The sequence below is a fragment of the Cheilinus undulatus genome, linkage group 20, assembly GCF_018320785.1.
Source record: "Cheilinus undulatus linkage group 20, ASM1832078v1, whole genome shotgun sequence".
NCBI classification, from domain to species: domain Eukaryota; kingdom Metazoa; phylum Chordata; class Actinopteri; order Labriformes; family Labridae; genus Cheilinus; species Cheilinus undulatus.
In genome coordinates this window covers 19,512,110-19,525,969 of record NC_054884.1, presented here as the reverse complement: position 1 = coordinate 19,525,969, position 13,860 = coordinate 19,512,110, and the positions used below count along the sequence as shown (strand labels likewise).

The 13,860-nt window shown below is 38.1% G+C and overlaps 1 protein-coding gene across 1 annotated transcript; it reads right to left on the bottom strand.

Annotated features, from left to right (window-relative positions):
• Positions 1–221: 221 nt before the first annotated feature.
• Positions 222–11,337, bottom strand: rundc3ab (RUN domain containing 3Ab). The gene is made up of 11 exons (XM_041815972.1): positions 11,038–11,337; positions 6,977–7,092; positions 6,644–6,771; positions 5,883–5,968; positions 5,702–5,791; positions 5,538–5,618; positions 3,891–4,056; positions 3,384–3,541; positions 1,834–1,953; positions 1,483–1,583; positions 222–1,382 (listed from the first exon to the last, which is right to left on the bottom strand). The coding sequence occupies exons 1-11, from the start codon at positions 11,142–11,144 to the stop codon at positions 1,240–1,242; spliced, it is 1,296 nt and encodes a 431-aa protein (XP_041671906.1). The 5' UTR covers positions 11,145–11,337; the 3' UTR covers positions 222–1,239.
• Between the last annotated feature and the right edge of the window lie 2,523 nt (positions 11,338–13,860).

The following is a 13,860-nucleotide window of genomic DNA, read 5'->3' as shown; positions in this document are numbered from 1 at the left end:
GCATCCCTAGTCTTAACACCAAGATAAAGTGTACAAAGGATAATGGGAAATGTAAATCCTGCCACCAGAAAAGTAAAAATATTATGTAAGTAAGCTGCATTATCCAAATGCCAAACTTTTTGATGTTTAATGTTGGGCAAAATAAGGGGTGAACTGACAGATAATTCAGTCATAATACATATCCATTTTACATCTGCATTAATGTTTCCAAAAAAGGCGATTTTATTGCAATCTTAAACAACACAATGTATCCCAGCTTTCAACGCTGCATGAGATTGTAGTTTACATGACAGCAAATAATACGATTAAGTCTGACAAGAAATAAATAATAACATTAAGGGAACAATTCATGACAAAAATAAATGAGGGCAAAAAAATAGAAAATTAATGACACACATACCCACCTTTCACATTCACTGTTTCTGTCCTGCTCAAACTACTCTATCAAGCAAGGTCTGTAGAAAAAGACAATGAAAACATTCATTCTGCATAGTCCCAATGCACTTTGCATTTGTATGCAATAGATTTTATGTCTGTTTCTTTATGTTCACATTGACTCTGCAAACCTTGGCAGCCTGACAAGTGTTTTATTTCACATCCTAAAATCTGTATCTACTCTACATTATGACTGAATGAGGCCCTAACTCCATTTATCCTCTGTTAATCTTTAAATAATCTTCATCATAAATGTCTGGCCACTCTTTTTTTCTTTCTTATAGTAGTGTAATATTATATGGCAAAACATTGTTTTTTTTTTTTGCAATAGGTTATAACAGCTCATCTATTCTGCTCTGCAGTATGCAACAGGCAGAACGACGAACACTGACAGACTGATCAGACACAGACAAATGGACTAACATGTACAGAACAAGCCTACAATGAGTTTGTTGAATGTGACCAGAACATATGCATGACTGTAATCGTACAAAAACAAGCTTTGTAACTTATGGGAGCTCAAACTTGAGCCAGCTGTTTGCATTTTAGGAGGCTTAATAATGTCAAGACAATGAAACTGACGGAGGCCGACAGGCAGTACAGCAGCTTTTTCGGCAACTTTGTTTAACAGTCCCAGACAAGAAGATCCCTCCTTCACAAACTCTTAAAAGGTGTAGGTTTAGAGTGCAGGGCTCAGAGCGTAAAGGGAATCACGAAAGGGCCACAACCGAGTGCCTATCAAAAGTTTTGTGTCCATGTTGAATTGTCTCTGTCAAATGGTCGGCAGTGTTTCTTTGGCGCCCCCTAGCTGGGTGACAGGGCAGGGCTATTCTCTGTGCTGATGTTGACCAGGCACTCGCTGGACTTGAGGCTAGCGAGAGACTTGCAGCTTGGGAGGGAGGCCAAGGATCCACAGAGGCCCATCATGGAAGGGGTGTAGTCCTTTTCTGGTAAAGTGAGACAGACATAAATGATAAGTTCTAGGATTCCGTCAGCATGCTAACATTGTTACAGTAACACAGTTATATAAAGTGTGTAATAGGTTACCTGTGCACCAGGCTCCTCCGTTCTGCTTTCCATCCATCCTCTGGGACTCTGAATCTAGACTGATCTCCACTGACAGCAGTTCTGAGCTGGGGAAACTTCTCCTACAGGGGGATAGAAGTTACGGTTTACAAAGCTTCCAGACAGGCCTGAAAACTGTAGATTTATTTACTGTAGCTTAAAATAAAGTTTGCATGTCTTAAAACTATTTGCACACATGTATTTATCATTTCATTAACATTTGAAGCAAAAATGTGCAACAGCTGATAGTTTCTGCCTCCTGCATCATCAAATCTCCTCTGAGAATTTCACACTGTTTATCAAACAAAACATGCACATGTGGTGCGGTCAAACCTGCGGAACAACTTGATGTCGTCTTGGCTGTTGTAAGGCTGCAATGTCGGCCACTGGTTGACCAAGGGGATTGAAAGGTTCTTGGCCAGGTGGTTGGAGTCACATGGAAGCAAGCTGGTCCTGACAAAAAAAATGAGAATAAAACACATTTTACAAACAATAACTTCCAGGTCTCTGGAGTTGCAGCAACACCTTCAAGACACCAGTAAAACACATTAGGGTTGAAAAGTAGATTTAAATGGTAATATTTCATGCAACATTTCCTATATGTCCTTCCTTTAACCCCGTGATTTCAAAAGTGTAGCCTGTAGCCCATAGAGAAGGTTTAAAGTTATGACAGGAATGCTGAATAAAACCACTTTATAACATTAAGGACTGCTAGCAAAGCATGGTAAATTTTATAAGAGGCTTCCAGGAAAGCATAAGGAAAAATATTTCTTTAATTTGGGCACAGGTCTAGCTGGAAATGCAGGCACTTGTATACTGAGGCTACAATTCTAAGTCTATGGATTGCAGGATTGACTCCAGATCTTCCCCTGGTCTCTCTCTCCCCCCAAATTTCCTGTCTCACTTCAGCTGTCCTATCTAATAAGGTAAAAAGGACATAAAATAATCTTAAAAAGAGACAATATTCTCCTTGTAGACAGATTTGAAAGAAAACTTTACAGTGAATGTCTTTAAATGCACTTTAACATGGCTTGATTTTATTACTGGTGTTTGTTTTAACATTTTAACGTAGGTTTTTTAATAAATTTTGTCTGGATGCGACTTGTACTGTGAAACAGTGCTGCTGTCATTTGTTGTTTTTGTCTTTCTAGTGCTGAAACTCCTGTCTGCACACCTTCTAGTTGCTGATTGGGACATCTCGAACTTTGAGATTTAGAAAAATTAGTTTGAAAACATAAATGGTTGTTAAATCTTAACCCATTTAGACAGGATGCAACATATATACCTGTATCTATACCTCTAAGACTTGATGTCATGTCAGCATATTTTGGATGATATTTTGTTTTTAAGGCATGTAACTGACAAACAGCAAACTGATTTGCTAAAATAAACATTTGGAAGACAGATGAGATCAAAGTTAAGCAGTGACAACTTGAGTGATGGGAGCAACTTTGTGGCAGACTACAGGGGCGAAACTCTTAATTTTTTGTAAATTTCACATCTTTAACTGCTAACAAGGGCAAGAAATATAGATTTTAGTAAACGTTATAATTAAGTGTAGCTTTTCAGGAAACCCTTATGATTTCGGAGGTTATTTTCAAAACCCCCTAAATTTTAGAGGCGATTATTTTAGATAGCCGTATGGATTTAAAATTTGGAAGTTTCACATTGCAGTATTACTCTAGATTACTTCCTTAGTATAGGCTGCTACTTGACCATTAAATGACAAACACATGCTGCTTTTCTGTATTTTTGGAGACAATGTTTGATAAAGAGTTTAAAAATACAGAAACTTATTAGCAAAAGGCCTGACTGACAATGTATTTATTGTACATCAGTACGTGTTTGTATGTCCTATTTAATGGTAGAGTTAAATGACTCACAGTTGCTCCTGAAGTTCGAGCACTATGGCTTCTAGGTCCTTCTTCTCTTGCTGGCTGTGGTTTTGAAGCTCCTCTAGTCGAGCCTTCAGCTTCTTGTTCTCTGTTTCTGTGTTTTTCAGCTGAGACTCACGCAGTCGCACCAGCTCCTCTAGGTAACCCTAAAAATACACAAAGACACTGAATGACAGGAAATACTTACCATACAGGCCCCCTTCATTAGACTTTATTTGAGGTGAGCGCACTTCTCTAGAGACCATGAAGTTAACACAGAAATACTTGACATTTAAATGCCATAGCATTACATAAGAGTAAGACTTTTGATAGTACAAGCTATCAGAGTTTGAAAACTGAACCAAATATACTATTTCTCATAAAATAGTATTAAAATGTTAATGTTTATTGCAATGCTACATCCAAAGGCTTTTAAAAGGAAAAGTGTGAAGATCTCAACTTATATTAATTTATAATCTTTTACTCTATACATTTTAACTGAAACAAAAAGCAAACCTTTTGAGCATTGACAATTTTGAACCTCTGCTCCATCTTGCGACACTTTGTGCTCCAGCTCTCGTCATCAGTGACCAGGGGGATGTAAGGATGCTCAGGGATGCTGTCATCACTCGTGCTGCTGTCGATGCTCTGTCTATCGTCATCATCACTCAGATATTCATAGCTGAAACACAAGCCAGATGATGAGTCAAAATGTTGGCTGGGATTTAAAAAACTGCATAAGCAAGACCCTAAAAGACATGTACTCCCTATATAATGTCGGACAATAATTAACCATGAGGCTAAAGTGCTTCAATGCATTTTATATATTTGTGCAGATTGTAAGGATAGCACTTTAACAGCATGCTTTCTTGTCATAAACAAAATCAGGACCAACAACAACTAGTAAGGTCCCCCTGAACAATACACAATCAAAACATCAAACCCAACTGTATAGCTGAGACGTTTTGATACTACTATTCCTCCCCTGTAACCATCATGATACCTAGGCATATGCCAGTACAGAGCAACCATAAAAGGTGAGGGCGAACAGTTGGTTGTCACATAACTTATTACAGCCAAATGACAGGATGCTTTTTCATCATGTTCATATCAAATATTTGTCCTGATGCCATGATGACATTTTGTGTCTTTTGTGGGTCAGAGATTTTATATTAAAAGCTTCAAAGTGGACATTCAAACATTTATCTAAAAGTTGAAACCCTTAGCCTTGATTTGAGCCTAGTTTCAGCTAGCTTAAGGCAGGTTTTTGAAGAATAAGACCTTATATATAATTTTTTTCCTCCAGATATTTTCTAATGGCACACTTGTTTTCTCTCTTACACTCATCCACCCCATACATATATAAAAGTGAGTGTTTTGTACTCTATAATTCAAACAAAAAGGAAAAAATGCATTGATTACTAGAAAAGCTGTTTTTAATTTAAATACTAATTTGGTGTTTCTACCTTAAAAAATAACACGTTAAGGGTTCATTTAATTACTTCTTTTTTTTTTTTTACTGAAACCGCACAGCTAAAGGGACATCTAACCCAAAACAATTTAAAAACCAACCCCATGATGGGATGTTAGCTAAGATTATCATTAGCCCTGCTCACAGTTTCCCCTGAAGTCCCGTGTCTTCAGTGAGCTACTGATCTTTAGAAATAAAGTACTTAATTTTGAGATTTTACTGATTTAAACGATCAAACTCAAATCAAATCATCCAATTAAAAAAATGCTAACTTAAAATGTGCAACAGGGCCCATGGCTTACTGATGCTTTTCTTTTTTTTTTTTTTAGATTTATTTTTGGGCATTTTTGTGCCTTTATTTGATGGATGAGGACAGTGGATAGAGTCAGAAACAGGGACGAGACATGCGGTAAAGGGCCTCAGGCCGGATTCGAACCGGGGCCATCCACGTACATGGTGCGCGCCTTGAACCACTAGGCCACCTGCGCCCCTGTGTTTTTCTAATTACTTTGAAGCACAGTCCATGCTAGCAGTACTGGCTTCTATTTAAAGGTTGAGTGCCATTTTCCATTTTCCGGGGCTAGAATCTCTAACAAAAAACTCTTATTGTGTTTAAGAATTTATTCCTGGTTACTAAGAGAATAAGGAGATATAATTTACAAGCAAAGCTTTTTCCACATGCTGTCTTTTACCTTTGTGTGAATTTCAAGTATGGAGTGTAGTCGATCACAGCAGGAGATTTCCCATCAAATGCCTCCCCTTTTAGACAGAAACTAGAGAAAGAAACGCACAGAAAGAAGATAAGCACACTTAAATGATCAGTTTGGTGCAAATAATCAAGGTCAAGTATTCTCACCTAAAGTCTATGGCTCCAAGACCTATGAGCATCCCTGTTAGTACTGTGGCTTCTTCTCGTAAAACGATGGCTCCTTCCGCATAGAACCGCCTAAAAAACACACAGACGGCAGCGGGATAAGGAGCTAGTTTTGGTAGGAATACTGATAGCACTGTCAAACCAAGTGTGTGAAGCCTCTCACCTGGTCGTTCTGCTGTCCCGGAGAGCAGTAGCGATGTATTCAGACATCCTCTTCTCCATAAGAGCAACTCTCATCCAGGCTCGACCCTAAAGGGGGGCCAAAAAGTTTTGAAATCTAGTTTCACTGGTGTTATGTACATTTCTGTCCTCTCTTTCTTTGGCTCTCTGCTCTCTCCTATCTCTGCCTGCAGCACACCTGAGTCCAGTCTGCATTCACAGGGGAGGAGGGGTATTTATAGGAGGAGGGAGAGGATCATGGCTGGATAGACATCTGATGACGAGTTTCTTTTTTTCTCTCTTCTGTATTTGTTGTTGGATTTTCCTTTTATCCCAATGCAGGTTTGGTTTTTGTTGTATATTCTCATCCCCATGTGTGTTTAAATGACTGATCTTTGTTATTTTAGATTAGGCTGAAGGTCACCTGTAGTCCCATTTTCAATCTTTTAATTTTTAATAAGTTACATTAAAATTTGGTTGGGTAGTATGGGGGAAGATGGTGAGTCCTACAGCCCACTGCTGGGTTAATGCTGCAATCTTTCCATCTCTTGTTCTGTTTTTTCATAAATCTTTTCTAACTTGCATTTATGTCAACAAGGAAACCAGCACAATCATGTCTGAAGATGTATGTCTGAACAAGCACAAACCAGAAGAAAATAGAGGATCATTTGAATAGCTGAATGACAGAGGTCGTCTATTCCACCTCTCTACATTATTTGTGTGTTTTCCATGATTATTTTTACAATAACTCTGCATGGGACTCGCCTTGGCCCGTGAGGCGCTGATGTTCTCCATGCTCTCGATGCTGCTGATGCAACTGTTGGGGACTTTAGCACAGGCCAAACGGATGTAGTCCCAGAAACTCCTCTGGCCATCGAACCAGCTACCTGAGCCTAGAAACAGAGTTCAATAGGTATATTAGGACTTTTTTCTATATCATCATTTTGAACTTACAGTTACAGCACTGCAGATGGTGGAGTAATCATTGTACAAGCCTTGTAATGTGTTCTTAAAATCCCTAAAAATGTCCTAGCTTGACTATAGGACTTCTTTTCTAACATCCACTTTCCCAGAATAAATTCCACTTAGTTTGTTTACCTTTAAAGCGATGGCTGAGGATGTGTTCAAGGATGGCTGCAAAGTTGATGAACTCCTCAGATGAATCATCTATGGGCTCAGCGGTGTATTTCTCTAAGAGCGTCTTTACGGAAAACCTGTGTGAGGGAGAGAGGAAAACAAAGAGAACTTTTAACAAGGAGTCTGGCTGCCAGTAATAAAGTCATCATGGGAATGGATTAGTCAGTGAGATTAATGGATTACTGCTTTCCTCGTCTCAGTTCACTGTAGGGGAAACATAGCAAAGATAACTTATAAAATCTCTACTTCCTTTATAGAAATAGCTCAGAAGTGTGCGAATAAAGCATATTGTTCTGCCAGAACCATGAGTTGAGTTCAGTAAAGGCAGTGACAAAGACGGAAACACATGGTTTAATTTTTTCAGGCATAAAGAAACCAAATCATCATACAAACACTCATCTCATTGACAGTTGATGTAAATTTCCCATCAAAAATGTGTCTGATGTCAGCCCTTCACTGACAGGAAGTCGTTTACTGGGCTTTCAGGAAGCTCCAACAACTCAATTTACTTCCTTTATCTGGACGGCTTGAATTTATGACTGTCTCCTGAATGCACTGCTGTGAAATGCCTGCTTGTGGTGTACTTTAGTTGTAGCCTCTAATGGCACATTTGCAGTGCCTTTTTGAATACATGAGTGACTAACAGATTCAGGGGAATTCACTGGAAATGTGGCAAGGAAAACACAGCTCTGCCACTGACGGCTTGAGGTTTTCTATCAAAATCAAAATCTCCACATATCATTTAAGATTCCCAGTACCAGACTAACTCTAACTTGTAAGGTGCCAAGTCAACTGCTGCCCCACAATGTCTTATTTCACTGTTTAAAAACTCACAGTGGAAGGAGTCAGAAGAAATAATGTCTCAGTTTCAGCATTTGATGTGTTGCATTCCTGATTTTTGTGCAGTTTTATTAAAAACTGTGAAAACAAATAAAATGGCTTTTTTGTGTGTTTGCATTGGCCAATAGAGCTGATCTATGATGTCGACCCAATGGTAACACCAGAAGAAAAGTCCTCAAAGAACATTCCTTTGGGTATCATGACTAGCATTACTTTGTGGTATAAGAGTGGCTAGTGCATTAATGGAGGAAAAAATGGTGCGTCCTCCTTTTATAATACACCTACAAACCCTTAAAACCCCCTCAAGCTGTGTTAAATTTATTTCTAGCTACATTAAGCACCTCCTGAAATGACCACTCCTAAATATTTTCCTGGAGTCTGAATAATGCATGAGGTTTATTTACTGCTGGAACACCTGCCAACTGCTGTTTGTCCAGTGACACATCGATACGCTGTGGGGTGAAAGATGCCATATGGGCCAAAGAGAGCCTTAGTAAACAGCCTCTCCAGTAGATGGAGAGGAATTATTTCCAATGGATACTGGTTGTTTTTTGCTTAACCTGGTTTGGGGGGCAAAATAAACCATTTCAGAAAAAATTGATCTGAGGATTTTAAAGTCTACACAACTATTTTGCATGATGCGTCCTTAAAGACAATGCTGATCCTAACACAGGCCAACTAAGCAAGTGACTTCTCTCCCCATTGTTCCACATAAACAATGTCTCATTGAGATGCCCTGACTGTGGCCAGATACTGCACAATAATTGGCTGACTATCCTCAAAACAAGCACACTCCCTCGTGTTTTCACTGTATCTTAGACAGCAGGGAGGTGAAATGACCCAGATAGGCTTACCACTGGCTCTGCAGAGGTACAGTTTTCACCTGCACTGATTTTTAATATATAAATGTATGTTTTTCACATGGTATAGTGGGGTATGGTTTTTCACAGGGTCTACGTGTTAAAAAAAGACCATCCATACTGAAGACTCATCACATGAGTGAGCTTTAAACAGACCCATGAAACAAACATTTGATATGTTTAGCCTCAGATTCCAGCCTGACTTTGACTTTAACATCAGTGACTGAATCTTGGCAGAACAAGCAGCCTACAGACAGAGCAGTTATGACAGCCAGAGTTAACAGAAACTGTTTACATAAGTGACAACAGTATTATGGTGAGATCTAATCAATGTTGGATAGAATATCTGCAAATAAAGAACGAAGGAGAGATCCTGTTTTTTTGCTACCACCCTCACGTAAAAGGGTGAAAGAGTATATTTCATTGCCATTTTTAGTGACATAAAACAGTAAATCTTATTCAGCTCATGACAAAAAGCTTGTCTTGCTTTACACTCCCATCTCTTGTAACACAATCAAATACTACTCAATTCATTTCTTGTGTCATTTTCTTGTATTAATATAACCTCTAATTGAGTTGTTGGGGCAGCAAAGATGAGCAGTAATCTCAACTTAGACAGTTTAGTACCATATTAGATGTTAAATTTGTTTAGCTAACATCCAGATTCACTGGATACAAAAATATCAAAAATAGTTTGTAGTGTTGCTATGGTTTTTGTTCACCCTCCTTTTAGCTCTAGTTTTGGTCTCAACCAACCCTGGAGAACATATTTAGGCAAGTTAGATCCTAAATTGGTTTGTTTCCAAACGTGGTAGAAGCTTGACCCGACTTGACTCTGTACGCGTCACTTTAGCTTCATAAGCTTTATCTTAAACTAACATTGCTATGCTAGCTATATAATTTACATTACTACATAAGCCAGTGCAGCTAAGTTAGTTTTAGCAATGGAGCTATAGCAAACATAGGTGATGTAGATAAAGTAGCTATGTATCTTACGTAACTGATTTGTGAGCTGAGCTTTAGGTACATTAGCTATATAGCTACATTATCTACACAGCTTACGCAGCTAACTGAGCTATGTCAGCTACTTTTACTGCTACCTTTACTTTTTTAGGTAGACTGTTCACTCAGCTTATTAAAATGTTTTGCTATTAGGTTTTGCAAGTAAGGTTTGTAACTTTTAACTGGTATTCCAACTCTTACCTAAACCCTTATACCCTTACCACAAACAGAAGTCTATTCTGTTTTTTTTTTTTTTAGAAAATTTTAGTGTGTATTTTCATTCCAAATGTTTAAGTTTGTCCAGCAAATGGGTTTGATATGCAGACACTAATGACTCTGCAGATACATCTAGCATAAAACAGGCTTTAGTCCTACTCATGGCTAACTGTAGGCTAACTTTAAAACTATTTGTGAACAACTGCTGGCATTCATTAGTAGTTTAGAGCTTTTTAGCTGAATACACTTTTTCAAAAAGTGACATTAAACCATGACAACAAGGTTGCAGGCCAGAAAACTAAAAATAATCAGCTAAAAATATGCTAAAATGCTCTTCATAGCTTAAGTTAGGCTAACAGGCTAAACCACAAACAACTTCTTGATGACACATAAATCAGTTTCTGTAAAATATTGTTTATGGCATAAACAATTGATATTGAACTATTATAATTAAAGATTAAAGGCAATGTTCAGTTCCAGGTTAACTGATTGTTTTTTATTTATTCCCTTTGCTAGCATAGAAGAAAAACATGCATGTCATCATGTAGTTTGTCTGTGTGTGTGTTTCAGCTGTCAAAGGGCATTTAAGAGCAAACCCCATCCAAACCCCCCACATTTAGTCCAATCAGGTCTACAGGCCTCAGACTGTCTCCCTGCCCTGAATCCCTGGGGTGCCAGCTAGTCCTTGCCCCTTGGAAGGTTGTCGTCATAGCAACCACGCCATCAGCAGGGTGAAAATAAATCATACTGACAAAGATGACACGGCTTCGCTCAAACACAAAACAGACTGTTGATCAATTATCAGACTGTGTATGTAATGGCATTACTGTGTAATATTAAAGGTCGCTGATGCACAGGCAGGCTTCGTGAGCGTATAGGCCTAGCGACGATAGAGTTCATAAAAAGGACTTATGATGAGGATGACGTCAGCAGACATGTCAAAATATGTCTGACTCTGTATATTTGCGCTAAAACAGAAGCACAACGGCTAGTTTGTTGTCATAAAACACATAATAGCACAGTGGGATAACTTAAATTATACCCAGACTCACACATTTTCCATACACATCACAGTAAAGCACATAAAATTTTATATTCACAGACCTGCACACGGTGATGAGGTTTTTTCGCTCCACCGCTACGTTCCGAGTCGACGCTTTTTTCGAGACATCTCCCATGGCCATCGCTGCCTGCACACAGCCGGGCTCCATCCAGGAGGAGGCAGCCCTGATATCAAAGGACCCCTCCCTGTCGGCCACCGGCCCTCCTCATTCACTCCTTCAGGATGACCAAGAGAGACGGGAGGATGCTGCCTGCCCGCATCAGAGCCGCTGTCAGCCGGCAGCAGAGCTTTTTTTCAGGACGGAGAAGACATGAGACACACCGGGGTATGCAGTGTGTTGGTGTGTATTTATTATTACTGTACACAGAGGAGGAGGACTGGATTACATCTGCGCTCTCTCTCTCGCTCTCTCTCTCTCTCTCTCCCTCTCTATCCGCCCACCTTTTCGCTTCATCGTGACGTCACTAGATCAGCTCTCATCATGAAGACTGAACATGACGAATCAGCTTGGTGGCCTGAGTGGCTTATATTCATAAACAGCAGCTAGCGTAGCCAACAATTCTCTACTTTACATTTTAGCTTTTTAAAATAGAACTTAAGGTCTTGAAAATGAAATATTATGTGATATATTTAAAATAAATAGTATCTGGCATTGAGTTCGATAGAGTTAAATGACCCTTTATTGACGTAAAACATTATTAAATTGTTAAAAAGATAGCCTATGGGCTACGAAAAAAGGGCCAGTAGCTTCTGAAAACCAAAAAGACAAAGGTGACAAAAAAAATCCAACTCTGTTGTCAAGTAGGGTGGACTTTATTTATTTTGAATAAATAAAAAATACATACAACATAGCCTATAAAAAATGATTCATTTCAATAAATTATAGAGCTACGGAAGCCCAAAGCAGGCATACATCCATGCATTTTATGCTTCTCTCCCTTCCCCATCATTTTGAGTAAATTCCATTTTTTTCGCAACATCTTTTTCTCAGATCTCAACAATCTCAAACATCACTGGTTTCTCCTTGATAAACACAATTTCTCAAAAGCTGGGGGAAAAGACTTTATCAGAGGAAAACAAACATTTTCAGGAGTTATGGATCTCAAGAAAACAACTGAAATCTACGCTATGTCAAAAGAAAATGAAGCAAAATAAAAATGTTTAGATGAGGGTTCTAATATAAAATAAATTACTGCATGAATATTGTCCCAAAGTGACTAACTTATTCAACAGAGGTCCAGGTAATAGGTAGTTGTCTCACAATTAGTGAAATGGGGATCATCTGAGAGCAGTGAATGTGTCTCACGTGACTGTACTTTAAAGACACCTGTATCTGAAAGAGCCAGTTAGTGGTTAATAGAATAACAACACTGTTTTTCCATGAGAATGTTCAGTTTTTCAAGATCTTGAAAAATAGTCTAAAACTGAACTCATTATCCCATGAAAAAGCATTGATATCCTGAGATAATGTTGTAAGAATAGAGAGGATAATGTCTTAAAAAAGGACTCAAAGTTATGCATTATTTTGCAAACAGTGAAAAAAAAATGTATGAATGCATGTCCTGATACTGAATTTGACTTCATATATACTCCTGTGTGGTTAGATGTGACTAATAAAAGTACTTTCTTTTCTTGACCAGAATCAGCATCTCCATAAAGGCTTTACACTACAGTAAGGGTGATATCATCAACACTGTCACCATGCTGCATCATTCCCTCCTTCTGTAATTGCCGATCAGCTTCCTCTGCTCTCCTCCCTCTTTTCTTTTTCTTCTCATCTCAACTCAAAAGTGTCATCAGAAGGTAACACTTCAGGACCCAACCTTTCCTCTCTAATGAGCTGACAGCTGGTTGCCACCATTATCGGGTGGGGGTTGGGGTTTGTGCCTTTCTGGTCCTGGTATAGAGGAGGAATCATTCATGCATATCTGTGTCTGTTGCTCCATATGCTTCATATTTCTGCTTGTAAGGAGTCACCTCTGAGATATTCTTTGACATAGGCAGTGATTTAAAAATAAAATAAATGTGAAAGCAGGGAAAACAACCTTTCAAATTGATTAAAAATGTTTTTGCAACTAAATACAGAGTAGAGAGGTCTTATACCTGCATTATAATTATATGCATCTGAATGTCTCAATGTAAAAAAAGACAAAAAAAAGTTATGCAGTGTCCTTAAATTTCTTTTTATTTGATGTGTTTTATTTGTTTAATGGGTCTCATTGTAGTCACTTTCTCCCTCTGTGCTGCCAAGCAGGACCAAAAGGGCTCATTCTGGACAGTTTTAAACAAAATGCATAGAAACACCTTCGCTTATACTGGTGTCACAGTGATTTTAGCGTGGTTCAAAGTGGTGAGTACAGTATTTTACCTTGTGATGTTTCATTTCTGCTGCAGGGGGCAGAGTTTTACCATTACTGATCACTGAAAGTCTCATGCCTCTGATTCTGCAGTTATTTTAGTTACATAAAATGACTTAAAAGCACGGAAGCCCATTTCGGCTAAATAAAAAAGAAAAACTTGAACATAAGGCAATTCTTGAAAAAAAAATCCTAAGTAATAACTATGTGATTAAAAAAGTCAAAATTATGAGATAAAAAAAGTCTAATCATTTGATAAAATTATATGATAAAAAAAGCCAAAATTATGAGATAAAAATTTAAAATATTTAGATAAAAAGTCATAATTATGAGGGAAAAAATTATGGGATATACAGTCATAATTATGATATAAAATGTCAATATTATGATATAAAATGTCAATATTATGAGATAAAATGTCAATATTATGAGATAAAAAGCCGAAATAATGACATAAAAAGTCAGAATTATGAGATAAAAAGTCAGAATTATGAGAAAAAGTCCTAA

Coding starts and splice junctions, on each gene's coding strand:
- rundc3ab (XM_041815972.1), bottom strand. CDS start 11,144: ATGGAGCCCGGCTGTGTGCAGGCAGCGATGGCCATGGGAGATGTCTCG. Junction 5,619..5,701: donor CTTGGAGCCATAGACTTTAG/GTGAGAATACTT, acceptor TTCTTTCTCTAG/TTTCTGTCTAAAAGGGGAGG. Junction 1,954..3,383: donor CTCGAACTTCAGGAGCAACT/GTGAGTCATTTA, acceptor TTTTTTTGTCAG/GACCAGCTTGCTTCCATGTG.